This window comes from Camelus dromedarius, chromosome 18 (genome assembly GCF_036321535.1).
Source record: "Camelus dromedarius isolate mCamDro1 chromosome 18, mCamDro1.pat, whole genome shotgun sequence".
NCBI classification, from domain to species: domain Eukaryota; kingdom Metazoa; phylum Chordata; class Mammalia; order Artiodactyla; family Camelidae; genus Camelus; species Camelus dromedarius.
The window spans coordinates 23,150,273-23,174,927 of record NC_087453.1 but is presented as its reverse complement, the minus strand read 5'-3'; the positions used below and the strand labels follow the sequence as shown (position 1 = coordinate 23,174,927).

Here is a 24,655-nt window from a genome sequence, read left to right as displayed (position 1 = left end):
CTCCGTCAACTCCCCCTGAACCATCCCAAATGAACAAGGTCACCCCCAAAGAAATCTTAGGAATATTTTGTTCTTTGTGAACACACAGTCTTCAAATGAGCCCCTTCCAATCTACCTCCCCCAAACCCCTCTTTGCCAAGCTCCTGCTCTCACATTTGCCCACCCAAGTTCACCAAGGGGCTCAGGAGGGCAAAGGGTCTTCCACTGAAAACATCCTCTTCCGTGGAAGGCTGCTGGGAGTATAAAGTCACATTTCCCCATGTTACTCATGTATTTTAATTACTCTTCACTAGAATCTGCCGATTGGGAAATAGTGTCCCGATTTTACAGAAGAGGAACCTGAGGTTCCTGGCGGGACTGAAAGTTCTGTCTGGCATGATAGTCCCAGGCTCCGGAGCGTCAGATGTCTTTCCTTCTCTTCAGCCCCGGAGGCCCAGGTAGGTCCCATCTGGACTCAGTGCAGCCTCTCCATCCCCTAGGTCAGAGCTGCTCCCTCTGCCCCTGCACAGGTGATCACAGCCACTTGGCAGACACCCCAAACAGAGGTCTGAGTTGGTCCTTAATGTCATTCGTCCTGGGCCCTGGAGTGAGGGGACTTGAGAGCCCTGCCAGTCCTTGATGGATGTGTAGGGTGAGTGAGAAATAACTTTGTGTTTGGAGCTGCGAAGATTTGGGTCATTTGTTACTGTGGCATGACTTTGCCTTGACTGGTACACATCTCCAGAAAGCAAAACCAAGATGGACCAGAGACATGATGTGGTGGACTTTCTGTCTCTGGAGATCTGCTCTGTATCCCTTTATGAGATGGTACGTCAGGTGCAGCCACAGAGGAGAGGTTCAGAAAAAAACAAAGGTTCTTCTACGCACGGGTCCTAGAGACAGGAGGCAGCACACCCTGTGCGTAGAAAAACACCAGGATGGCCAGGAGGGGGAGGGGAGAACGCTTAGACCACAGCCTTCATTGGGGTTTCTGTGGGAAAGTCAGGGCAGGGCGGAGTGAACAGTTTAGGACCGTCTAGTGTGGATAATTTCGGCAAGCTCTGAGCTATAGGGGTGCTCTGTAGTTCCTGGGTACCTGGCCCTGGGATAATTAAGGCTGAGGAGTGTGGCCTCCTGGGGTACACAGCCTGATAGAGTTACGGCTTGGGATTTAGGATGCTCAGTACCCAGGCTGGGTACCTGTGTTGTCTCAGGCCCAGCAGTGGCCAGGTGATGCTGAGTTGGCCCTTTGTTGGATCTGAGCACTTCCTGACAGGAGTGGCTGAGACTGCTTCTTGCCTACCCAGGATCCATGCTCCCCTTTTCCTTTGTAACAGAACCCCAATATTATCTGGTGGAGCCAACAGACTCCGTTTCCCAGCCTCCCCTGAAGCCTTGTGGCCTCCTGACTAAGTAAGTTGAAGTCTACCTGGTGGGCTTCCCAAAGGGTCTGACTCAGCTGGAGGGTCTCTGTGCCCTGCTTCCTGCTGCAGGAATGTCGCTGTCACATCTGCAGCCCCAGCAGCCATCTTGGGTGGTGCAGGTGGCACGTGGTGAGTGTGAAAATTGGGAAGACTGGGAAGAATGTTTTAGTATCTAATTAATAAAATCTCCTATCAGAATCGACTGTCCAGGAAGATGTGCCAAGAGTCTCATGTGGTTTTGTCCCCAGCTAGTGAAACCCTGCTATATCAGGTGAGTCACAGGAGGGGCTGGGAGAGACATCTCTGGGTGGGCTGGATGGACTGAGGACATTTCTCCAGCCATGGAGGAGGGCAAGTCTTTGGCAAAGCAACACAGACAACTGGAGAAGCGGGGCTTTGAACATACATTCTAGAGCTCTCCTTGCCTTCCTTCTCCTGCCCAGGTCACACCAGGGCCCATGCACCCCCACCCCACAGCCTCCACCAGGAGCTGGCTCTCTGCCAGGCAAAGATAGGAGGGACGGGTGCTCCCAGCTGGCTCTCCAAGCAATCTTCGGAAGGGCAGCCAGGCCTCCCCAAGAGGTCAGGCAGAGAATCAGTGAGAGAAGCCCGATGAGGGAGAGACCCCAGCCCTACAATGACTGACTGCTCCCTGAGCCAGGCAAATCCTCCCACCCTGACATAGGTTCCCCAGCTATAAAATGGGGTAATAACACTCACCCTGCCTCCCTCCCAGGGATGCTGAGGGGTCATCCTGCTGAGCCAGGAGACATGCAGAAGGCAGGGGAAAGGCAAGTGTGCAATCTGGCAGGGTGGGGTCTGGTAGCAGGAAGCAAAAAGCCATGACGTATGTCCTGGTGTCACCAGCCCTAGCTCAGGCGTCTGACGTATTTAGGTTCAACAGTGCGACCTGTCACTCATGCATCTGTAAACTGGGTGTTATTCCTGTAGATAAGGATTGAAGCTAACACTTGGGAAACACCTGGCACCGTGCCTCAGGAGCTGGCGGGGCTTTACCACCATTCCTGGTCTTGGTGGACATTCGCATTCTTATCGGCTGCCCTGTTTTCCAGCTGCCTTCCCAGGTTGGGTGAATCCCCTACCTAATGCCGCTTCTGGTAGGGCAGTTTTCCAGCATGCTTTGCAGTGAGGGCTGGGCACAGGACCCAGGCTCCCCCAGTCACAGGCCCCCGGCGCAGACCTTTTGGGGGAATCATGACCCAGGGAAGCGGGAGCACACAGCCCCACTTTGGCAGTGCCAGCATCCAGTGTCTGGAGTCATCGGGGACAGAGGTTCTGCAGGGACTGTCAAGTCTGGGTGTCAGCGGGACAGGCTGCCACACCAGTGTCCCAGGGTTGGGGGCTGGGGGTGGTCTGGGCCTTGAGGCCCCCAGGCCGGGCTCTGACTTTCTCAGAGCTTGTGGGCCCCAGTAGCTTTAAATTACAGTTCTTTTCCTGCTTAAGTAACCCGCAGCTGGTGTCAGTTGACGGGCGACCACAAACCCCGGCTGACTCCCCTCCCCCGGCCCAAAATGCTGACACTCCCTTTGAAGACAGCTCTCTGAACTGCTGACCTTTCCCTACCCCGAGTTGCTAGTTTCTGTTTAGATGTTTCTCCTGTGCCTCTGGCCAAAAAGCTTGGCTGCGGCAACCAGCTTTCACCAGGGAATTACAAAGTTAGACCCAGGCCCAGACTGATAAGGGTGGCTTGCACTTAAGGGAGAGCACACATTTGCAAGGGAACAGCAGACAGATTCTGGGTTCAAGTCCCAGTTCCATGACTTACCACGTGTGATCATGGGCCTACGGCGTACCCTTTCTGAGCCTCAGTTTCCTTATTTGTCACAACATGCAAACAGTCATTTTTTTTATTTTTAGGGGGTTAATGGCGGTAAGGGATGGAAAGCCCCTGGCTCCAGGCTTAGCACACTGTAGGCACTGGATCCGGGAAGAAACTGGGTCAGGAGGGAGCAAGACAGTAGTTCTCACGTTGCGTTTGTGTCTGAATCACCCAGAGAGGTAAGTCAAATGCAGAGTCTGATGCAGCAAAGCTGGGTGTGCCCCTGATATCTATATTTTTAACAAGTGTCCCCTGCCAAGAGGTCTCTGTTGCAAGTGGCTGGGGCCACTGCAGTTGGAGAAATACAGGATCGGAGGGGGAAGATGGAGGAGGCGAGGGCCCAGATGGCTGGGCCATCAGAGCAGTGGGGCCTCTGAGGACGGTAGCTTCTCTCTTGCTGGAAGCTTCTAACTGTCTCAGGGAAGAATCCAACCTGGGCTTATGTTCCAGAAAGGATATAAGTAATTTCTGTATGTTTGATCTTTGGTCACATTTAGAACAGTAATGGATAACATTTTTCTTACTTGGATAATATGATAATCCAATAATGTGGATATTAGAATAGTTTAAATTTAGTTAGCTCTTTCCATGAGCCTGGCATTACTTGAGTACGTCATCTGTGCAGTAAATACAAAGTGAAACCATTCCCCCATGTCACAGGTGAGGACACTTGAGGCCAAGAGGCCACGTGGCCTAAGAGGAGGGATTTAAGCCCAGGCAGCCTGGGATTCCACAGCTCATCCAATAAGCTGTGCCCCTTTCAGGATAACACTTCAGGGTATTTCAAGGGCGTTGTAGGTTGGGGTCTCTGGCAGACGCCTGCGCTTCCAAGCAAGGGGCTGAGATGCTGGGTGGGACTAAGCGGGGTACATGTGTGAGGGAGTGTGGGACGTCAGCCCCTTGGACCTCTGACTCCTTGGGCCCTTGGCCACCACCTGGGAAATCTGTGATCAGCTGTGTGGGGCTGGGAAAGACTCCTGGAGCCCTGGGGGCCCCATTCAGTTCACATCCAAGGACTGTTCACACTCAGGGCTGTGTGTCCTTGGGCGAGGTGCTTCATTCTCTGAATTGAGGGGCTGCTGGGAAAAATATGAAACTGGGTTATAGCCAGTGCCCGGCAGAGTGCCCAGCAGGCAAAGGGAGCTCTCTCTCTTACCATTCAGGTCTGTTACCACTCAGGGCTGCCCACGCAGCTGTGGTGACGTAGCCTGGGTTCTCTACACCGTCCGATTCCGTGCCGAGGGTAGAATGTGCGGCTGGTGCTTCTCTCTGCCCAGCAGCCATCCCCGCTCTTCTGGGAAGAGCACCTCCGTTTTCAGTTGGACCAGAACACTTTTGTTTCTGTAACTTGGAGCTGGACTCATTCCAAGAGGAAGTTGGAAACTGACATTTATTGAGTGCCAGATGTGTCCTAGGCACTGCCTGTGACTCATTTAATCCTTAGGACAAGCCTGTAGAGCAGGTAGCAGTGTTCCATTTGAAGATGTAGAAACTGAAGCTCAGAGAGGTTTAGGAACGTGTTGCAAAGTCACAGAACTGGGACTTAAGATCTGATGCCCCAGCCCCGCCTATGTTTTAAATAAGAGTTAGTCATTAAGCTTATGACTTTGATTGACTTTCCTAGGAGGGGCATTCATTTATTCAATTAATACTTACTGAGAGCCTACTGTGTACCAGGCTTGGTGCTATACCCGACGGATAAGGACCCCACAGACAAGCCCTGCCCTCATGGAGCGCCCATCCCATATGGCACAGAGTTTTCATCTCACAGGCCAAAGCCGGTGGCATTAGCTGCCAGCAGCACTATTGTGAGAGAATTCTGAGCCTCCTCTGGGCTCAGCAGGAAGGGGAATAGTGGCTGATGACTCAGGTCTGCCAGGGGGGCTGTTCAGGAGTTTCTGAGTGTCTGCCGCATATTGGATCACCTTGTTTTAGACTTTTGAAGATTGTTCACACAAATGTATAGCAAAGCAGAAATATATCCTGGTCAGAGCCTAGGAGCTACTTTTTATTTTGCAAATAGCCCCTAGAGATCTAATAATAAGTCCTGACCCTCATGGAACTTCAGGTCTAATTGACAGCCTAAGGTACACAGGAATAAAGGATGATTAATATCAAAGAGCTGAACGGGACACTCTGATCCAGACCTCAGAAGTGGGACAGGCCACATGGATGGGGATGACTGGAGGGCTTCCTGGAGGAGAAGCTCAGTGCATCTGGAGAGGTGCAGTGGGGTGGGGGGAGGCATTCCAGGAGAAGCAGCAGCCCAGGCAAATGTATGGAAATGTGAGGTTGAAGGGGAGAGGACTGTGGCTTGGCTGGGTAGAGGCGTTCAGGGAACAAGATTGAAATGGTAATAAGGGGGTGGACCAGGAGGCCTCAGTGTCAGGTCTGGAGTTTAGTCCTGACCCTGACCCTGACCCTCCTTCCCTCACCCTTCAGAGGGAGCCACTGAAGACTGAGCAGGGACATGCCAATGGAAAGGACTTCTTATTGGCTGGAAAAGGGATGAGCCAGAGATGGGAGGCCGCTGTAACACCGTGGAGCGTGGAGCGGAATGAAAGCCCCTGCATGTGGGTAGGAGTCAGGGGACAGGAGTTCTAGTCCCAGATCTGTGTGACTTGCTGTGTGACCCGAGGCGAATTCCTCACCCTTCTGGGCTGGTTTCCTCCTCTATCTTCTTGAAAAGGCCCTTTCAGACCTGGACTGAGTGAAGTGAGCTGTGTGTGTGTCGGGGGGAGGGGAGGGTGTCACTTGGTTCAGTTGAGGGTCTCTATTTTCTACTTTTGTTTGGTCATCAGCCAGGGTTTATCACATGCTTCAGGCCCACATGGCTTAGCCCTGGGGTGTATCCACGCCTCAGCTTCAAGGGCATTTGTCTCACAGAGGAGAAACCAGGAACTTGGAGCCACTGTGCAGCTGTGTAGCTTGCAAGAGGGACTTTGCCTTTGCCCTATTGCGCAGGGATGGCAGAAGCCACTGACATAAGGACTGTAAAGCCCGTGGGGCGGGCTCTCCATGCACTGAGCGCTCGATGATTGGCAGCTGCCTTTCTGGAACACTAGCCCGCCCTGGGCGGCTGCCCTGCGTCACTCCTCCTGGGACAGCCCAGCACGCAGGTGCCAGGCCCTCCCCAGACACCGAGTGTGACACGCACCTCTGAACAACCAAACCCACTGGGACCTCAGCTAAATTCCTCCCCCTTTTCTGTTTAATTTTATACAATTATTAGGAGGGAGAGTTGAATACAATCAATTTTTTCAAAATTTAAAAGGCACCAAAAAGTGCGCTATTAAAAAATCCCCTCCCTCCTGAGCACACAGTCCCTCAGTTTTCCTTCCGGGAGACAACCCACCTAACTTCCTTTTTAAAGCAGTTGGTCTTAATTTGATCCCCCCTTACAAAAATCATAAACATTGGAAGCAAAAACTAACTTCGAAAGAAAACAAAACCAAACCCCACTACCCTGAAACTCGCACAAAATTACAAACCAAAAACCCCGCCCACAGCCCCACCATCCAGAGTTCTAGCATTTTAGGATCTGTCCTCGCAGACTGTTCCAGTGCCTATTCACTTTTGAAAAAACAAAAACAAAACACAAGATGATTATCACAGTATTGATTTTTCAGTATGTTGCCAGAACATCTCCTCATGGCTTCTTCCTTAAATGGCTTTGACAGATTTATAATCTTCTACAGACACTGCCTTAATAAGGCAGCTCTAGTGATGGGCGTTTTCGGATGTCTAGATGTCCCTATTACAAGAAACATGGTGTTGGGCCCGGAGACCTCACTGCCTACTTTATTTTCTTGTAACAAATTCCCAGAAGAGGAAATACTGAGTCACAAGGTTATGGCCATTTTGTAAGACCCATCAAACTGCCCTCATGTTCAGTAGGACTAGGTGTTCAGTCCAGATCCGATGCTTGGTTTATACCTCTTTCAACCGCAGCTGTGTGAGCCCCTAACCCTAATTCTACATCCAGACTAAGGCCAAAGTCTTCCTCGGGGCCTGGTGACCTGCCTTGTTGACTTGGGCCCATCCCAGGCCGGGTGAGTCAGCTGACCGGGGAGCAGGAACCCAGCTGGTACAAGGGCCACCGCCTTCCAGGGAGAGGAGCAGACTCCGTCAGCAGTGCCTGGAGGAAGGCACGCAGCAGCACCTGGTCTGCAGGTAAGAGCGGAGCCCCAGAGGCTGGGACTGGGATAAGCGAGACCTGCTCTCATCCGTCTTCTTCCCTCCCTGTCCTGGCCATTCTGGGACCAACAGGCCTTTTCCTCTCAAGGTGCTTCTCTCTGAGGTTTCCTCTTCTGGCCCCAGCTCTGCGCCAGGTTTGAGGGCTGGGTGGTGTTTATCCAGACATCACTAGGGCCCCAGGCTCCTTCTGACTGCCTGGGCAGTGCTTTTGGAGGTGGGACCCACACTTTGCTCCTTGAAGAGGGCCCTTGGAAGGTCAAAGAGCAATTTCCACCGGGAGCTGAGGGTACCAGCTTCAGTTTCTGTTACTTCTCCGGCTGAAGCTGTTCCCATCAACAACCTCCCTGCCATGGCAAGGAGAGTGTGCTGGGGAACCGGGCTGGTGGCCTGACCTGAGGACTGGCGTCCTCACTGGGAGACTCCCACGCGGTCAGGAGAACTGATGAGGTAATGGATGTAAGGGGCCAGGACCTGCCCTCCACACAGCAAGCCCCAGAAAATGGAGCTTTGAATGGGGTTGCTAGGCACTGGCAGGCTCTGCACTGGCTTCTTTACCTACAGTGGCCCAGATACTGACAACTCCACCATCACTTCTCACCCGGGCTCCCTGTCCCTCTAATCGATCTTCCAAACACCAGCCAGAGGGGGCCTGTTCGAACGAAAGTTAGATCATGTCACTCTGCTGCTCAGAATTCTCCAGTGGTAAACGCCAGTCCCCAACATGACCCACCGCCCCCACGGGATCTGGCCCCTCTTGCTACTTCTCCAGTCTCCTCTCCTACTAACCCCCGCTCTGAAGAGCTGACTTCAGTCTCACTGGTCAGATGTTCCCTGAACGCAGCAGGCATCCCCACCTCCGGGCGCTGCAGTGGCTGTGCCCTCAGCCTCAATGCTTTTCCCTACCCACTTAGGCTTTTACTCAAGTCACCTGTCACCCTCCACCCCCGGCAGTGAGGCTCTCCTGGACCTCCAGGCGGGCTGTCTCTACCCACCACCCTGCTTTATCTTTCTCCCCATCACTTCCTACCATCTAACACAGCATCACACTTATTTATTGAGCCAGGAAGTAACACTCAAGGACAGATTTTTCTTTTGTTTCTTGCCTTATAACTGGTACCTAAAACAGTCCTGGGAGAGACATTCAGTACATATACTGGCTAAATGAACAATCGCTAATGATTACTGCATGCCCTTTATGTGCTAGTCCTTTCCATACACATCTTATCTAAGAATCTTTTCATCTCCATAACTCTCTGATGTCAGTATCATTACCCATATTATAAAGGAATAAATGACACGCAAAAGGGACTTGTCCATGCTCGCTCTCCCACATCAGGGGCAGCAGTCTGAACCCATCCTGCCTGCCTCCAAGGTCCTTGCTCTTGCTCTGCCTCGCCTGGGCCTGGATTCGGGAGTGTCTGCGTTCCTTGAAGAAGTCCAGGGTTTCTCCAGCAGGCAGTACAGCCTGAGAGAAGGAGGGGAGTATATGCTGGTGGCCTAGCAACAGCCTCTTCCTTTCCGACTCACCATATCCCTGGGCTAATTTGGCCTTCCAGGAGCTATTCCTCTGACATGCTAACCCACGCTTCCCTCCCGCACACTGTCTTCTGAAGGATGGATGAGCTGTCCACAGGAACGAGTGGGCGTCCTGTAGTTTCAGCTCTTTGGAACAAAGTGTTCCAAAGGCGCGCTCTCAATCCAAAGTCCAAAGATGGGGCTGACGACCTCTTTTCAGCCGTGCTGGTCTCTGAAGACCTGATGGCTGCTTTGTTGTGGGGGCTGTTATTGCTCAGAATGTCAAAAAGTATAGAAAGTCAGGGATGGAAATTCTGGAAAGTGCAGTGGAGAGGAAAATTTCTCTGGGTGAGATGGGTGAGGTTGGTTCTTTTCCTTTCAGAGGAGCCCATTAACTGCAGGAAGCCATCAGCACCGAACTGAGCAAACTCTTCCACTGTCAGATTGCAGGAGCCAGCCTTTCAGTCTACCTCATCAGGGCAGAGTTTCGTCTCCCTTTCCAGGCCCAGGGTTTTTCTTCAAAGGACTTTTTTTGAGGGGCTTTCTCTTCCCTCTCTGTCTGCTTTTCCATTTCTTGCAGAAATAGTAACTGGATGACTGCTATGTGCCAGGCACTGGGCACAACACTGGGGCTTCAGAAATGAGTGCCATTTCTGACCAGAGAGGGAGACAGGCAAACAAATACAGCACAGCGGAAATCCAGGAAATGCAGAAAGCCAGGCTCAGAGCAGATGCTTAATAAACAGTAGAGGAATGAATGATAAGGGAATATGAGATTCCATGGTTTAGAGATGGAAGGCTGCCTAACTCTGTTTGGTTTTGAGGATTTGGGGGAAAGAAGAGGAGTTCACCAGGTGAAGAAGGGGGCAGGAGAAGGTGGGCATGGCATTTGAGACAGAGGGAACAGCACCTGCAAAAGCACAGAGGCATCAACTAGCAGGGTGAATTTTAGGATAAGCAAGCAGTCTGGAATAAATGAAATGCAGCGTGAGTGTGGAAGAGTGAGGAGGGTACCGGGAGTCCGTGGAGAGGGTACTAGGAGTCAGGTCATGGAGATTCCAATGTCAAGTTGAAGTTCGAGATTTTATCCTGAGGGCAGCAGCTGGGTATGGCTTCAAGAAGGAGCTGAGGATAACTCCCAGATTTCTGGCTCAGACCACGGGGTGGATTTGGTGCGGTCACTGTACAGGGGCAGCAAAGCTGGGGGGAAATGAGTTGTCTGAATAACCTGCAGGAGGTGGTAAAAGATCTGGAAGGCAGCTGTACTGTTAGTCTGGGCCTCCCTATCCGTGTAGTAACATACTCCACTCTCACCCTTCTGAACTCTCCATCCTTCAGGATCCAGTCAGCGCTCCCTTCCGTCCTCCAGGAGACCTTCCTGGCTACCCTAGCCTTTTGTCCTGCACCCCATAAACCCAACTGCCTGAATCTCTAACAGGCTGTGGGTCCGATTTCGCTGTGGGAAGTGATCTGCCCGGCGAAGCACAAGACCAGAGTCTTGATTTTTTTTACCTAGTAGGGTGAACCACCGCTCAGGATGAACCCGCCCTCTCCCTCAGCCTTGATTTCCCGCTTTGCGAATACAGCCAGGCACAAAGTGCGCTCACTGTGGCACCGGAGAAAGCCCCAACTGTCCCTAGGGCCTGTTTTTCACTCCAAGCCTCAAGTTCCCAATCTGTCCGACGATCTCCGATCAATGATCTCCAGACGACTCCCACTCTGATCCTCCTGTTGCTGGTAACCGGGAGGGAGGCGACCTCCCCTGGTTGCTATGGATTGCGGCGCAGGGGCAGAGGCTCCGCCAGGCCGCTAGGGCGCGCTGCGGCAGCTGGTGCGCACGCGTCTCACCCACTCAGGCTTGCGCGCCGTGACGCGGGGCTCCCGAGGCCCCGAGAATAAGAAGCGGAAATGGGGGTGTCCTTACGCCCGGGTTGCTTTCCCGGTGGGTTCCTAGAATCCATCCAGCCTCTTGCTTTCTCAAGGCGCTAATGGCTGGCGCCTGCATCCACAAAAAAAAACAGGTAAAGCAGCAGAGTAAGATATGGGAAGGCTTGGCCGGGCTCCGTGTCCCCTCTTTACCGGACTGGAGGATGCGCGGTCAGATCGAGCTTTAAATGCGCGAATGTCCCTTCGCTTCCCCACACTCCGGACCCCTGGACCCTGTACGGCCTCCCGAAGGCGCGAGGCGCTGCTGACTGACGAGATTCCGTTCTAAGGCAGCCGTGGGAGGGGAAGAGGGCAGAGGCGACACATCTGCGCTTCCCGCTGCGCGTTGCTCGTGCTGAAAAGGAAACCCTCTCGCTCCCCCCGATTTCGGAAGCGCCTTCGATCCTGGGGTATTTCTTACTCGCTGTGACCTCATCGTCCCTCCCATTCTTTCACCGGTTTCTTGCCGGGCCCCGACTCCTGATCCGGTGCTGAGCTGCAAGTGCCCCACCCCACTCTACGCAGTTTCCCCACAAGAGTAACTTAGTGATGGAGCCCCTCCTAACCAGGGGAAGGCAACGTGATGCCCTGTCTGTGCTATACGAAATGAGGGCAACGAAAGTACAAAAGATAAAAGAATATGCCCTTCACTACGTAAAAGCTCCGACTGGATTGTACCTGATCATGCTTTTATTCTAACTTAAAATGAGTGAGTTTGGATTGACGGTATTCAACTGAATTTTGCCACAGTTTACATTTGGCATCTTGAATCCAAGGCAAAATGTATTGTATACAGGGGTGGCGTCACTGTGATGGCTACAAATGCAGACACACATGGGCGTGTTCTGGTGACTCACCTGAGGGAGAAGGATCAACAGTGATTTTCCAAAACGGGAACAAAACAAAGTGTAACTTCCCTCGGTGAACTTGTTATATACATTTCTGGATGATGTATATTAAAACTAGGGAAAATCTCACTGTATTTGTATATAAAACAGGTTGTAAACATACATTTTGCCTACATGAAGGTTTGGCAGGATATTGGCAAGTCATACAGGACAAAGGACAGTTTGTTCTGTTCTATGCATTACAGGAGGTCCAGGTCTCTGCTCCTTGCTTCCTAAATGCTCAATCTCTTTAGTCTTGTGACACCCCAAAATGCCCACAAAAATTTCCAATCTATTCCTTGGAGACCTACAGATTTATTCAGTCAAATAACAGTTTTTGCCAGCATACATGTGTGGGGTGCTGTTTTGGTGGGGAAGCATAGGGTGGTGAGCTGGACAGTCGCTGCCCTTCTGAGATGGGGTCCACTTTGAGAAAATACCCAGATAGTAATCATATAATATGATAAATAACTTGGCAATAGGGGCACTACAAGGCGGTTTAGGAACACAAGGAGACCCAGCCAATTAGCAGGGGGTCTCTTGGCCTGAAACAGCCAACCAGAGAAGTAGCATTTGAGCTGAGCATTGAAAGCGCACCATGCAGAGAAGGGTGGTGTGCCAAGCAAGAGGGACCAGCATGACTCAAACAGGTCCAAGGTCATTGGCACACAGTGAACCTTCAGATGTTGTACATGAATAGATGGATGATTGAGTGAGACACAGCGTATTTGCTGGCACAGAGCCATTCCCCACTGTATCATGAACTGCTGAAAGGGGAATACCTGCTTCATGATTCCACCCAGAGCCCAAACCTTAGCTGCGACCAAAGAAAGTGGCAGTGGTGAAGGGGTCCCAGACACAGAGGAAGGGCTGCGTGGTCCTAGCCTGGGAGTGGTTCCCAGGAAGTCAGTCTCTGATTCTGCACTCCCAGAGGGCAGCTGCTAAAAATATGACTGCTCTGCTGCTTCAGTGTTTGAAAAAGCAGGGCAGGGGTGGCCTTTTATTTTCACATCATGATCCTGGTGGCAGAGCATGTTTTGGGCAGATGGTACCTCCTCAGGACTGTCCCAAGATGCAAATCTCCCAGAGTGTGTGCAGAGTGAGGAAGACCACAGGCAGAGGAGTCTCTTCCCCCCCGCTTGTCTAAAGGAGATCAGAGCCAGTCCCCCTCTCCCCCAGGACAATACCTGACCTCTTGAGATGACTATTTCTGCCCCAAAGGTGAGGCTAGGGCAAAGATCTGGAGCTGCCTGCTTCCAGGAGCCAAGTAGCGCACCGGCTGGATGATACTTTGGGAAACAAGAAGTTGCGTGCAACCCCATGTAAGAGGGAGATCTGGCTGAGTGTTGCCCCGCACGATTGCTGCTCTTGCATTGCCGAATATTTCAGTTTTTTTTCCCAACGCAAGTTAGAAGTGAAGAATTTTCTATTTACAGATTGTAAAATATTGGCACTAATTCAAATAAAAACAAAAAAACAATGTGTGAGAGGAGAACGAAACCTGTTTGGGACCTCTTATCTTTGTTTCCATCCTGGGATGGTGGATGTCCTTAGGACGTCACAGCTTTACTTTACAAGGAGAAAAGTGGAAGCTCAGGCAGGATGCATCACTTCCGGAAATATTATTGAATTAGTGTCCCTGCTCCAGGCTAGGTGTTCCACAGCAAATTAGCAGGTCCAGTTCCTGACCTTTTGGAACTCCCAATCTGGGTAGACAGATAAGTAGAGTCAACTACAGGAGCAGTGAATGATCAAAGAGTAAGGATAAGGGGTGGGTGAGATTGGAGGGCAGGAGACAGAGCAGAAATCAAGGCAAGCTTCTCAGAAGAAGAGTCCTCTGGTCTGGGACTTGAAAATCATTGAGAGTTAGCCAGGTAGGGAGTGGAAGGAGTGGAGGAGTGCTCCGGATAGAGAGAAACACGTGCAAAGACCTGGGGACATGAGAAAATGCGATTAATTGGAGGATCTGAAAGTAGCTCATTGTGGCTGGAGCTGAGGGTGGAGGTTGGGAGAAACACCTGTGGCAAGAAATGAAGCAGGAGCCTTCCTCAGAGGTTGCAAGCAAACGTCTATTGGAACTCAGCTCCAGTGAGTAAAGCAGCCTCGATGTGAGAGACGATAGAGGGTGGGAGGTCTGGGGCGCCCTGGTCGGCTGCAGACTCAGCTGCAGTCCAGGGTTGCCAGAGTGTCCTGTTTTTCAGGAGCAGTGTGAAGTTAGAATATTAAACGCAGTGTCCTGAGTTCTGTGTTTAGGCTGCTAATTTGCATGTATAAAGTACTCAGCACAGGTCAAATACAGGTCAAATAAAATGTGTGCCTCTGGCCTGTGAGCCACTGGTTGCCATCTCTGGAGGAATCGTTAAAAGCCTTGTTGGCCACTTTAGGGGATGTGGGCTGGATTCGGAGAGTGGGGAGCCACTGGGGGGCTTTAAGCAGCGGCATGGCATCCCAGGCTCATGCAGAAAAGGTCTGTTGCCTGGAGGGCAGCATTAGAGGAGTTAGGACCGGTTGGAGGATATTGTGGTATCTATGGAGGGGCAGGGGCGTGGTGGAGGTCTGTATAACAACATGGGGATTAGGAATGGGATATGGGAAGAAGGGATCTGATGGAAGATTAGAAGGGATGGTGGTGGGCAGAGCATTGGGGAGGGTTAAGTTTGACACAAGGGTCAAGGCAGCAGGTACCAAGGAAGGAAAAAGAGCAGTGATGGGTGGGGATGACCTGAGCCCATGTGGGTCACTCAGGGGAGATGCCCAGAGGATGTGGGCCTGGCCCAGGGAATATGGGCCCACTGGTGAATAGGACACCCTTTGACCTCAAGGAGGGTGGGGCAGGGGTGTCCAGCTGGAGCGGAATAGCCCAGCAAAGGCCTGGAGAGGTGAGAGCCAATGTGTTAGTGGATAAACAGAAACAAACCAGAAAGACAAACTGCTCCTTCCTCCCATTTCAGCTAGGAAGGAAGTAAAGCATTTCTGCCAGGTGATTCCTTTGAATTTCTTGGGATCCCTTGCTCTGAGGTCCTACTAGTTCTCCTCTGGGATAATTAGAAGGCATTTAGTAAATGTTTCTGGTGCTCCCCCAAACCCCCATGCCCTCCTCTCTTTAGAGCAATGCTCTGTTGAGTATAAATTATGCTGCAATGTGCCTGTTTTTTTTTTTAAATTTCCATCGGTCTTTATTGTGATCAAGATCAAGGGTCGCTAGTGAGGCTGGAAATGGGTGGTAAACAGTAGGAGCTCAAATGCCTAGAGGCGAAGAGGGGTATCGGGGCAGGCGAGGACTTCTAAAGCGCCTGCCACCATTGTGTTGTGATATTAAGTCCCCACTCACTTGATAACAGGTTGAACTCTATGCAGTTGAACTATGCACCTGCTGGACTGAATTTAGGTCTTCAGACATCAGACCTCGTAAACCTGTCTGACCTTCGAAACCTGGCAGGGAAGGATGTGACCCTTGGTCGTGCTCTTCCTGGTCAGCATGTCTAGGGTGATCCTGGGGCCCAGGTTCTAAAGCCCAGAGTCTAAGGAAGATGTTGGGATGGGAACCAAGCAGACTGGTTTAAATCCCAGCTCCCCCGTCTCTAAAATGGGGATAATAGTACCTTCCTGATGTCCTTCTCGTCCTGAGAGTGCTGAGGGGCACGTGCTCGTGCCTCCTCTCACCCCTCACCCTCCTCATCCCCTGTGCTCCGCAGGTGTTCCAAGGGGCAAACATGTCCACCCTGTACCCATCTCTGGAAGACCTGAAGGTAGACCAAGCCATGCAGGTAATCTGCCAGGCCTGTGTTAGCCTGGGTCCCCTGACGGGGTGTTTGGGATTACCCCAGGATAAGCTTGTCTTGGATCAAGTGTTGGAGGCCCCTGGGAGTTCCCGATAGGCCTGCCCACTGCAGGGCCGGCTGAGCAGAGCAGGTGTCCGGAGGCCAGGGCAGTGGAGTTTCAGCAGGAATGGAGAACGAGCAGCTGCGAACAGGCTCGTCTCCTGCTGGCTCTGTCCCAGCGCTTCCTCCATCCGGGCTCGGTAGACCCCACGCTCTAAGGCGAGTTTCCCGAGTAAAACCTGTGGCCATGGCGTGTGGCCTGCTCAGCCCCCAGAAGCCCTTTCCTCCTTCCATCCCACATGTGGTTCCAGTGGGTTTTGAGAACTGGGGACTTTTTGACTGAGAATTTGGTTGGGAAGTGGGCCTCAATGTTCCAGCTGCCTCAGGTAGTGAGTGAGTCGTGACATTTGGTGGGTGGTGGGCCCCTGGGAGAACCCCAGAAGCATGGACATCTGCAGGGACCACATTTACACATGACCTCGAAGGTTCACAGACACCCCCCTCAGGCCCGCTGGCATACCTAATGCCCTGACCCCCAGTCTCAGGGAGCCCCAGGCTCCGAGAGTTCAGGGGGTCCCTTCACAGCTGATCAGGACTCCCTCTCCCTCCCCAGGCCCAGGCCAGAGCTGCAGCCAGGATGCCTGCCCTGCCAGCGCAGGAGACCAACGACTCCCAGCCTCCAGGTGAGTGAGTGGCTGGGTGATCCTCCCCGAGAGTGACCTCTCCTGGCTATTTCCGAGTGTCTGCCTCTTGCCAGCCACCGAGCTGTGGGCACAGTGGACCCTCACTAGAACCCTCTGAGGGGGACACTGAGAAAGCTAAGGCTTTGTGAGGGCACCAACTGTGCTGAGTTAGGGCCACCAGGGAAGGCCAGATGTGTGTGGCGGCCCTGGAATTGCTCGTGGCCGGCTTGATTCAGGTCCTGTGGTAGCAAACTTGAACTCAGGATCAACTCTCCTCCTCCTCACCGTGCAGTTTCCCCAGAGGTGCCCTGAGGTCTGGCCGGGGCCAGGTGAAGTCAGTTGAGTTGAACACCAACGTGTTCACGAGGGACTTGGTGTTCCGGCTGCTCCTGGAGAAAACTGACCATCAGAGGGGAGGACCCCCATCACCAGCGAGCGTTCCTGGGGATGCAGCATGCTCTCGGGAAAATACTGTATTCTTGGGAGTAAACCGCAGTCCCAGGCCCTGTTTCTTAATACAAATGAGTGACCACATGGGAGCCAGGCAGGTTCGGCTAAGCTCATGCCCCACGTAACACCTTTCTTCTTCCTTCCTTCCCTTTCCATCAGTTCTGTACCCAAACCTGGCGGAACTGGAAAATTATATGGGTCTTTCCCTCTCCAGCCAAGAAGTCCAGCAGAACCTGCCTCAGATTCATGAAGGTGCCAGTGTAGGTATTTGTCTCTTGCCTAATGTGAACACAGAATGTCCCAACTGCCCCTCCCTGGTCTTGCTGTTTAAACAGACTGGAATCTCCTCTTTCCCCAGCATTCCTGTGGCTCTGTTCCTTAATGGCACGTTTCATCCTCAGCCTTCATTAAAAGTGCTGTGCGATTTCATGGTTTTCCTCAGGGGCCTTGGGGCTGGAGGGCTACTGCCTGCCCTTTGACCTCTGACCTGCTGACCTGGGCCTTTTTGATGAGAAGGGAGGGCATTGAACCCGGCCTGAGCCTGGGCGCTTGCAATGAAGGGCTGCCTGGGACCTGACAGAAGCTGCGTTGCTGGGCCGGGCCTGGAGGGAGGAGCTTGTCACCCAGCTCCTGTCCCCAAATTAAATAGTAATGCTTGATTCCTGCTCTCCATGTCTTCAGGGAGCAAAAGAAATCATAACGTAGAAATATTCACTTCTGGGAATGTATTCACTTAGAGAAGCAGTCCCAAACCCTCTCCCAGTTAGCTCCAGCATCCCTGCGGGCCACTTGCTAGTGTCCTTGTCCGCCAGCCTCTCCCTGATCCAGTGCAAATCGACTGCACAGTGCAAACGCAGATCTTGCTAAGGCGGCAGGATTTCACAAAGTTGTTGGAAGCGACGATGTGTGCTGCGGCACTGACACAGGAGGGTCTCACCGGAGAAGCGGACAAGGATGAGGGCATGTGGGACCCTGAGAGAAACTGGTGACACCCTGGGGTATTTCTCCAAAATGACCCCCTTGACAGTCGTGTAGGGAAGTACACACGTGAAACAAAGTAGGTCATGTTGTATATAGTCCAGTTTTAATTCGGTGATTTAATCCTTCTTTGGTCCAATAATTAAGACAACCTAAATTTTGATAAAAATATGACAGATAAATGTATTTTTATAATTAAAAATTTTAAAATTGTTTTTTATTTAGTTTTAACTTTTTATTTTTAGGTTATTATAGGTTCATAGGAAGTTGTGAAGATAGAGAATTGTATTCTTCACCCAGCTTGCCCAACAGTTCCATTTTATGTAACCACACTATAGTATCAAAACCAGGTCTTTTTCATCGGTACAACGTGTGTCTAAGTTTCTATGTCATTCTCCTGTCTGCAGCCACCAGGGCAGTCAAGATACAGAACTATGTCATCACTGCAAAAGTCTATTTCTCTTGCTGCCCCATCATAATCATGTCCAGCCCCACCTTACCACCCTCAACTCCTGGCAACTACTAGTGTGCTTTTGTCCCTGTGATTTAATTTTGCCACTTCAGAAGGTTGTGCAAGTGGATTCATAGCGTGTGACCTCTTCAGGTGGGCTCTTTCCACTCCTCCTCATAGCCTGCAGAGCCTTCCAGGCTGTCGCGCGTGTCAGGAGTCCTTTCTTTTTTATCTCTGGGTTGTGTTCCATGCTGTGGATGTACCCTAGTTTGTTTAACCTGTTGAGGGACATTTTAATTGCTTCCAGTTTTTGTCTGTTACAAACTAAATTATGATGGATGTTTGCATCCAGCTTTTTGTATAGATGTAAGTTTTCGTTTCTCTGGGATGAGTGCTCAGGGGTGCAGTTGCTAGGTAGTGGTAAATGTATGTTTAACTTTAAAAAAAAAAGAGAAACTGCCAAATGTTATTTCCAGAGTGACTGTACCCTTTTACTTTCCTGCTAGCAATGCTTCAGTGTTTCAGTTTCTTCACATCCTTGCCAACATTTGGTGTTATCACTCTTTTAAATTTTAGTTATTATGATAGTGATGTCTTATCACAGTCTTAGTTTGCATTTCCCTAATGGCTAGTGATGAACATCTTTTCATGAGCTTATTTACTAGTTGAATAGTTTTGATAAAATGTTTCTTCATGTTGTTTGCTCATTTTCTAAATGGATTTTTGATTTTTTAAGTCATCCTTTGAGCTTTATTCCAGAGTCCTTTGTCAGATATGTGGCTTGTAAATATCTTCTCTCAGTGTGTAGCTGCTCCCTTCCAAAAATAAACCCTTCTTGAATTAAAATGGTTTCTTGCAGAGCAAAAGTTTTTAACTTTGACGAGGTCCAATTTGTTGCTTTTTTTTTCTTTTAGGGATCATGCTTTGGTGTCCTAAGAAACTTCACTGAGCCCTAGGTCCTGGAGATTTTTCCTTTTACTTCCTTCTAAAATTGTTATAGTTTTATGTCTTGCACTTAAAATTATGATTGAATTTGAGTTAATTTTTGTATTAGGTCTGAGGTCAGAGTTCATATTTTGCCTGTGGCTGCTCAGTCGCTCCCACATCCTTTGTTGAAAAGACTGTTCTTTCCCCACTGAATTGCTCTTGTGCCTCTGTTAAAAAAGCAGTTGCCTCTACGTGTGTGAGCCTCTTTCTGGATTTCCTCTTCTGTTCTATGATCCAGATGTCTGTCCCTCATCCAGTATCAAACTGTCTTGATTACTATAACTATATAATAAGTCTTGAAATTTGGTAGTGATTCCTCCTGCTTTACTCTTTTTGTCAGAACAGTTTTAGCTCTTCTAGTTCCTTTGTCTTTTCATACAAAGTTAAATAAACTTCTAAAGGTACCTTGCCTGTATCTACAAAATATCTTGTAGATATTTTGATAGAAATTGCATTAAATCTTTATATCAATTTGGGGACAGTTGATAGCTTTACTATGTTCTTCTGATCCATGAATACAGAATATCTCTCCATTTATTTAGATGTTCTTTGATATATTTTATCAGTGTTTTGTCATTTCCAGCATACAATCCCTGCATATGTTTTGTTTGACTTTTTTGTATGTTGGTCTTGTATCCTGTGACCTTGCTGAGCTCACTTATGAGTTCTAGGAACTTATTTGTGTATTCCCTGGAATTTTCTGATGGGTGCCATGCAAACAGGGGCCATTTTATTTCTTATTTTCCAATCTATATGCCTTTTATTTCCTTTTATTGCCCTGGCTAGTTCTTCCACTATATTTAATAGTAGTGGTGAGAGTGGGCATCCTTGCCTTGTTCCAAATCTTAGGAGGGAAAGCATTCATTCATTTTGATACTTTAAGCTTAATGTTTTTCAAGGCAAAAATCAAATTGAGCCTGTTCCCCCCACACCCCAATTGTTCACTATGTGATGTGAAATTTTTCTTTACTTTTAAGTGTATTTAAAGTGTATTCTCCTGATACCAGTTTGCCTTGGAAAAGGAGGGCCCCTTTCCTTTTTATCTGTCCTCTCTTCTCCCCGTGATTTCCTGGCTGTTTTTTATGGGTGTGGACTTTGACGCCCCCTAGTGGTTTCATGGAGCCATGTGTGTGTGGAGACACATGTGGTCTGGGGTGGGCTGGGGCCCAGGGTCCACTCCATTCTCCTTTCCCCATCTCTTCTTCTGCCCCAGAGACCCTTGAGGCACAAGGCCCCAGGGGCCAAGCCGACCCCCTGCTCCTCTGTTGTCTGCAGACGACGGGTCAGGTGGTGGCGCCGGTGTCCGGAAACAGCTTGGGCGTGCTGCGTGCGGAGATCAAGCCCGGGGTGCGTGAGATCCACCTGTGCAAGGACGAGCGTGGCAAGACGGGGCTGCGGCTGCGGGCCATCGACAAGGTGGGGCTGGGGGCCCAGCGGGAGAGGAGGGTTCTGTCAGAGGGCGAGCGCGTGTGCTGCAGCGCTTGGCCGCATCGCAGCTTCCCACGCTCACTCCCTCGCTGGTGTCTGGGGTTCTGGACGCGTCACCAGGTCGAGAAGTGGGCAGCCTGGGGAGCCCCGTCCAACCCTGTAAGGAAGGTGTCCGGCGGGCTGGGAGTGGAGGCCCACCTAACCCCCAAGGCCAGGCCCTTCCTCTCAGTCCCCTCCCGCAAGGCCTAAGGGCTGGCGCTTCTTTGCCCCAGGGACCCTCCACCTGCCCCTCCGTGGGCTCAGCTCAGAGCCTGCCTTCCTCCCTAGCCCCGGTCACAGGGGTCTGGCTTCTGGCCGGCAGTCTACAGACAGTGGAAGCCAGGGGCGCCAGATGCTGTTGTGAGAGACCTTGCATTCCAGTGGTTGGGGGTGCAGCCTCCAGTCCGGGTTGAATTCCTGACTCTGCTGCTTCCTAGCTGCGTGGCCTGGAGTGTTTCCTCACCAGGAATATGGGGTGGCCTGGTCCTGTGGTGCAGAACTGTATTTCCATACCCTGTAGGCTCCAGGAGAATCAGGAGGCAAACAGCAGCTTGGAGGAGGGACATGGGCTCAGGGTGGACCAGGGGAGCTGACTGTGGGGCCTACCTCCCCCAGGGGCTCTTTGTGCAGCTGGTCCAGGCCAACACCCCCGCGTCCCTGGTGGGGCTGCGCTTTGGGGACCAGATCCTGCAGATTGATGGGCGGGACTGTGCTGGCTGGAGCACGGACAAAGCCCACAGTGTGTTGAAGAGGGCATCAGCCGAGAAGATCGTCATGGTCGTTCGGGACAGGTGAGTAGCCAGGTCCCAGGATCCTCTCTGTCTGCCCCCGGGCACGCCCCAGATCCAGCTCACTGTCCCTCCCTGCCAGGCCATTCCAGCGGACCGTCACCATGCACAAGGACAGCACTGGCCACGTGGGCTTTGTCATCAAGAAGGGGAAGGTCGTCTCTTTGGTCAAAGGGAGCTCTGCGGCCCGCAATGGGCTCCTCACCAACCACTACGTGTGCGAGGTGAACGGGCAGAACGTCATCGGGCTGAAGGTAGGCGTCGGTGGGCTCTGTCCCCGGAGTGTTAGGGGCTGGGAGACTGCCGGGCTGCAGGAAGATTCGAGTCTGTGGGGGCCTGCTGCCCCCGCCCCAGCCTCAGTTTCTCATCCTAAGGCTGCTGCAGGGATTCAGCGAAACTAGGTACATTGAGGTCCACGCACAGTGCAGGCATGAGGTCGGTGCTCAGTAAATGTCAGCTGTTGTTAGTTACACACGGAGGCCAGAGCTGTGACAGGGGTGTGTGATGGCGTTTGTGAGGACACGGGTCCCGGGGGGCTTCTGGCTGTGTGGATACCTCCCTACTCTGTGTGGCACCTCTGTTTGCATCTTGGATCACATTCAGTGATGGGGATATTTCAGAAAACTACTATTCAGGACTGTATTTCTTCCCTGTCCCCCTACACCGAGGAGGTGTGTGTGGTAGGCTTTATCCTTAAACACAAGAAGGAGCAAGTGGTCCAGGCCAGTGCTGTGACATGGACTGAGGGGTAGGTGCCTTCAGTCCATGGAGGAGGATGAGTCACGTGGCTTTGGGTCCCTGGATAAGTGAGAGTGATTTATCCTGACTTGGTGCCGCTGGGACCAAGAGTGGTTCTTAATCCCAGTTGTGAGTTTGAGTTGGGGTCCCTTCCCTTCCTTCAGCCAGGGCTTCAGGGCTCACAAGGCAGGGCTCCCTGGTGGAGGTGTCGTGGGCAGTGGCATCTCACTTGACAGATGGCAGTCTTTTAAGCCAGTTCTCCTCCCCTCACAAGAGTCATCAGCAGGCCATTCATGTGTATCTGCTTCCCTGTGCTGGACGGTCTCCCCACCTTCCCTGGAGGCTTGTTCTAGTGGCTCATGAGCATGGTGATCAGGAAGTTCTTCCTAATGTCTGTCTAAGATCCCTCCTGCTGCAGCCTCCCCTTCCTCTGGGACCAGGCATGATAATCTGAAGGAAACACATTATACTAGGAAGCTGAGTGCAGTAATGCCGATTCTGAGTAACTGGCTCCATCAGATGTTAGTAAATTCACTCCTTTCAAAGCAGGACAGTTCTTTCCTCTTAAGATTTCTGAAGAGCATTCATTCTAAAAGGTGCTGCAGATTCTCTCATCCTCAGTGGTGGCTCAAGGCATCACTGTGAACTTATCAGTTACCCTGCCAAACCATGGTGGTGTAAGGCTCTTGGGAATGAGTCTGCCCCTTTGCTGAATGGCCCCAGAGAGTACCCTTCTTGAGGTCATTTTTATCTTTTCAAACATCTCTCTGTTTCCACCCTGTTGCCATCACTAGTCCTATGGATCACATCTTCTCCCATTTATCCTGGAACTAAGAAAATGCATAACCCAGTTAGAGACCCGCAATGGCCATAGCATCAGTCTTTGGACTGTTTGGCACATGCTGTGCAAAGACTTCATTTGTTGTTCTGCCTGTGATCTGAATGGCATCTGCAGGCAGGCCTCTCTTTTAACTGGTCAACAAGATGTAAGAGGAATGGGAACCCCGTGGGCTTGGCTCAGGCTGGCTGGCTGCCAGGAGCCCAGTGGGGGTGTGGCTGAGCCTGGGAGATGGCTTGGACGATGTGTGCTTGGTGAGATTCCCAGGCTCTCTGGGGGAAGGGGAGGAGAGTCACGTTTGTGAGGCCCTATCAAGGTGAGGGTGCGAATGGCGTGCTCACTTTACCGAGAGATCCTCGGGTGGGAGGCCCATGTTCTGGCCCAAGCAGGGCCTCACGTGGGGGCCTGCCACCCTCACCTGAGAGGCAGCTCTGTCCCTGCCGTCTTCCAGCAGGGGCCACGCTGACTTCCTCACAGAGGTGCCCGCAGAGTTGCCCCTGGCCCCCAGGGTGACCACTCACTCAATCTTCTCCAGGACAAAAAAGTTACGGAGATTCTGGCCACAGCTGGGAATGTCATCACCCTGACCATCATCCCCACAGTGATCTACGAGCACATGGTCAAAAAGTAAGCCTGCTCCCCTCCCACCTTTCCCTCATCGCCCCGCCTCCCGGCCACCTGGCTTCCTTGAGGCTTGTGCCCTCCGCTCTCCTCCCTTCGCCTCCCTTCAAGGTGGTCAGTGGCGTCTGATGATCTGAAAGTCTTAGGAATGGAAGTGAGGGCCCACAGGGCAGCACAGGCCGGGGGCGGGGCCGGAGCCGGGGAGGAGGAGCTGCCAGTTTTGGCGATGGGCATTGTCGCTGTATCCAGGTTGTCCCCGACGCTGCTCCACCACACCATGGACCACTCTATCCCGGAAGTCTGAAGCCGCAGGAGGGCAGCTCCGCCCTCCTCGCCTCCTGCAGGGAAGGGAGAGTCCTCGGTGACAGGCTGCTTGCGGAGGCCTGCCCCCTGGGGGCGGGGCTGTCTCTAGGCGGGTGTGTTCCAGGTGGGTCTGTCATTCATACACACTGGCCTCCTTGGGCTAAGGGGACTAAGGCGGGGGGTGGGGGCCCACTGGCAGCGGGTCTCTGTGCCGGTTTAAATGCTGGGCGTGTAGGCAGGCCGGCCACTCTCCGAAAGTTGCATCTGGGTCTCTTTCAAGATTTTGCCTCTACCAGAAAAAACAGTTCCATGTTTTGAGAGAACAAATACATGCTTTGTGAGAATTGTTTTTCCTTTACTTGCTCTTTGTCACAAACTGTATATAGTCATAACCCTTCACTGTCTTTTGAACAGAGATTTGATTTTAAATGAAATCCCTTTCTCAGAAGTAATTGAAATTCCAGAATCCTCGGTCCCAAAATATGCCAGAGCTGGTTTTCTTTCAAGCTGTGGTGAGACCAAGGCCTTTCTACGCATTGCCTCTGAGAGCAGTGATTTGGCTTTGCCGCTGTCACACGGCCCCTGCCAGTCTGAGGCAGGGGTGACTAGAGGGGAGACGTGGTGGGACTCTGGAAGGGGGCAGTGGCTTTAGAGCACCCCTGCTCAGCGACGGTGGCCGCTTCCGCACCTGCAGGATAGGTGTGAGAACACGTCAGGGGGGCTGGAGAGGGTGGAATATGATGCACTTACAGAATCTAGCGA

At 51.7% G+C, this 24,655-nt stretch overlaps 1 protein-coding gene across 4 annotated transcripts; it reads left to right on the top strand.

Annotated features, from left to right (window-relative positions):
* The first annotated feature begins 343 nt into the window (after nucleotides 1–343).
* On the top strand, nucleotides 344–24,327 carry SDCBP2 (syndecan binding protein 2). 4 transcript variants are annotated; one of them, XM_064475812.1, is made up of 11 exons: nucleotides 344–437; nucleotides 1,317–1,392; nucleotides 1,600–1,674; nucleotides 15,464–15,535; nucleotides 16,203–16,272; nucleotides 16,882–16,982; nucleotides 20,414–20,554; nucleotides 21,221–21,396; nucleotides 21,476–21,647; nucleotides 23,505–23,596; nucleotides 23,840–24,327. In XM_064475812.1, exons 3-11 carry the CDS (start codon nucleotides 1,618–1,620, stop codon nucleotides 23,892–23,894), a joined length of 936 nt encoding a protein of 311 aa, XP_064331882.1. In that variant the 5' UTR covers nucleotides 344–437; nucleotides 1,317–1,392; nucleotides 1,600–1,617; the 3' UTR covers nucleotides 23,895–24,327. The 4 variants fall into 4 exon arrangements, with proteins under 4 accessions (XP_064331882.1, XP_064331884.1, XP_010996277.1 ...); XM_064475814.1 differs by lacking the exons at nucleotides 344–437; nucleotides 1,317–1,392 and adding an exon at nucleotides 7,229–7,416 and having other exon boundaries at nucleotides 1,644–1,674; XM_010997975.3 differs by lacking the exons at nucleotides 344–437; nucleotides 1,317–1,392; nucleotides 1,600–1,674 and adding an exon at nucleotides 7,095–7,416.
* The last annotated feature ends 328 nt before the right edge of the window (nucleotides 24,328–24,655 follow it).